At 50.1% G+C, this 2,733-nt stretch overlaps 1 protein-coding gene across 1 annotated transcript; it reads left to right on the forward strand.

Annotated features, from left to right (window-relative positions):
- The first annotated feature begins 311 nt into the window (after positions 1–311).
- Positions 312–2,398, forward strand: LOC145344466 (achaete-scute homolog 1-like). Its single transcript, XM_080191612.1, has 2 exons — positions 312–1,177; positions 1,435–2,398. Exon 1 carries the CDS (start codon positions 552–554, stop codon positions 1,170–1,172), a length of 621 nt encoding a protein of 206 aa, XP_080047738.1. The 5' UTR covers positions 312–551; the 3' UTR covers positions 1,173–1,177; positions 1,435–2,398.
- Positions 2,399–2,733: the final 335 nt, after the last annotated feature.

The raw sequence follows: 2,733 nt of genomic DNA on the forward strand, positions 1-2,733 counted from the left end.
TGCTGCCGCGGAGGGGGCCGAGAGGCGGAGCTGCCTATGTAAATGAGGGGCAGCGCGTGCTCCCGGGTGGGCGGGGCCGGGCCGGGCCGGCCGGCTGCAGCAGCTGAAAGGCTCCATTTGTTTATGGAGAGCGGGCCGGCACGCGCCGGGCGCACGAACGGAGAGGGGGCGACGCGCGCGGAATGTCAATAGGAGAGTGAGCGCGAGCGAGAGAGAACAGGCAAAGCCAATGGGGGAGTGGGCGGGGCCTGGCTCCGGAGCGTGCGGGCGGGGGGAGGGGGCGCGTGTTGAAAAGGGCGAGTGCCTGCAAAGTCTGCAGCAGAGCGGCTCCCGGAGAGGTGCGGGTCAGGACCTGCTCCTTGCGGTAAAGCGCGAGCCCCACGCGAGCGCCACGAGCGCTGCACACCGCCAACTGCCAACTTTTTCTTCACCTTTTCTTTCCCCCCCCACCCCACACTCCACACACTCATTCTCCTCTTTTTCCACCACCCCCTCCATCCTTCCCTCCCTCCCTTATTCCCCCCCTCCTTCTCCCACACAACCCCTGATCCATGGAGCGGACAGCGGCCTCACAGCTCATGCAATCCTCCTGTCAGTACCTGTTGGAGAGCCGGCCGCTCCCTTACAACAGCGACGGCGGCTCGCCGGCCTCCTCCCCGGACAGCGGCGGCGGTGGTGGTGGTGGCGGGAAAGGCGGCGCCAAGCCGCTCAAGCGGCCCCGGTCGAGCTCGCCCGAGCTGCTGCGCTGCAAGCGGCGCCTGAGCTTCACGGGGCTGGGCTACTCGCTCCCCCAGCAGCAGCCGGCGGCCGTGGCCCGGCGCAACGAGCGCGAGCGGAACCGGGTCAAGCTGGTGAACCTGGGCTTCCAGACCCTGCGGCAGCACGTGCCCAACGGGGCGGCCAATAAGAAGATGAGCAAGGTGGAGACGCTGCGCTCCGCCGTCGAGTACATCCGAGCGCTGCAGCAGCTGCTGGACGAGCACGACGCCGTGTCTGCCGCCTTTCAGTGCGGCCTGCCGTCGCCCACACTCTCCCCCAGCTACTCCACCGACCTCAACTCCATCCCCGCATCGCCGCTCTCCACCTACTCCTCGGACGAAGGCAGTTACGAGGCTCTGAGTCCGGAGGAGCAGGAACTTCTCGACTTCACCAGCTGGTTTGACAGATACTGAGACAGGTAGGCAGGCGGGGTGATCTGTCCATTGCACACATCGCATTGGATCTGAACTCTATCTATCTTCTTCAGCATGGACTCCACTGTCATTTCCTCTCTGCAATTTAATCTTTATGGAGTTTCATAATGGAGGGAAGGAGTGAGTTTAATAAGGTTGGGAAGGAGGGAGTTTAGACTTAAATGTACTTGGATTTCTTTTTTGTGCAATCGAAAATGTGTTATTTGAGTTGCTGACACACCTCTTCTTGCCTCTGTTGTAGATGTTTGAAGGGAAGCATACCAATACCTCGGCGTCATCATTTCCATGTTACAAAAAAGGAAAGTAAAGGGGAGAAGGATGACGCGTTTCTGTTTACCAAGAGCTTCGTTTTCACTGCCAGCCTCCTGAGTGCTGAACATCGGGGACCGCAAACTACTCAGGACACAGTTTCTTTTTTCTGAAGATGCTTCCAAGAGAAAGCCACGAACAATGATAACTGAAGTGCAATTATGTAAATAGCCCTCCCTTGTTAATGGAGGGGACCATGGAGAGCGGACTGACAGGGTACAGTCCTTGTGATGCGTATCTGAAAGGGGTATCCAACATTTCTGTATAGCTAATATAGCTGTTAAAGGGTGTGGTGTTAATAGGGAATATCTCAGTGGCATTAATGCTATCCGTCTGTCACATACTTATATACCCTGTCGCCTTTTGGGGATCAGTTAATAGAAAAACTAACTTTATATTGGGTTTTAGAGTGGAGAAAAACTTGATGCTTCCGTACTTTGAAAGACTTTTTTGAATCGAATTGATGTAAACATTTCTATTTTGTATCTATTCTTACTACAAGGATTATATGAAGACTTATTTTTGTATATAAATGAAAGCAGAATAAAATGAGCTGTCCAACAAACGTAAGATCTTAACATGACTGACTGTATCACTGCCACTAGCACAGTATCAAAGAGTGCAAGAACAAAACAATCCTTTTCTCCATTTGAAAAGAACAGTTACACATTGTTAATTATGCTTATCTACGGTGTGCCTTGAATTTCATTTGTTGTAATCTGATTCTGCGAAATTAACCCCCAAGCCCTTTCCGGTCTGATTGAAGGTTGTTTTGATACATGGAATTCCCATGTATGTGCACTTGCTGTGGGTTACCTTGTTTGTTTTTACTAAACTTGTACATACGCATTTTTTTAAAAGAAGTATATTTTATGTGAAATAGTCTATAAATAAAGATTTTCTATTTATACATTATTTGATGTATTTCTTTTGATACACACTTCTTGCAATTTTAAATCAGAGCTGCATCAATGTGTGAAATAGCTGTCACTGCACCTAGTGTGATTTACACATCAGGAGAAAAACACTATGTGCATTCGATAGGTGGGAATAATGTCTAAGGAAACATAATAGAGGAAAGACAAAAGTATACGCAGATTGATGATTCTGGCATAAATTTGAGAAATAGCCTGGATTAGAACGACATATCCACAAAGTTCATTAGTTACGCGAAAATTATAGAAAAATAATTTGTAACCTCTAATAACGTTTGCGTATGGATCAATACGAT

This window comes from Carcharhinus amblyrhynchos, chromosome 6 (genome assembly GCF_965287045.1).
Source record: "Carcharhinus amblyrhynchos chromosome 6, sCarAmb.v2.hapA, whole genome shotgun sequence".
NCBI classification, from domain to species: Eukaryota; Metazoa; Chordata; class Chondrichthyes; order Carcharhiniformes; family Carcharhinidae; genus Carcharhinus; species Carcharhinus amblyrhynchos.

What these genes read in the sequence shown, in the direction of transcription:
- LOC145344466 (XM_080191612.1), top strand. Translation starts at nt 552, where the DNA reads ATGGAGCGGACAGCGGCCTCACAGCTCATGCAATCCTCCTGTCAGTAC.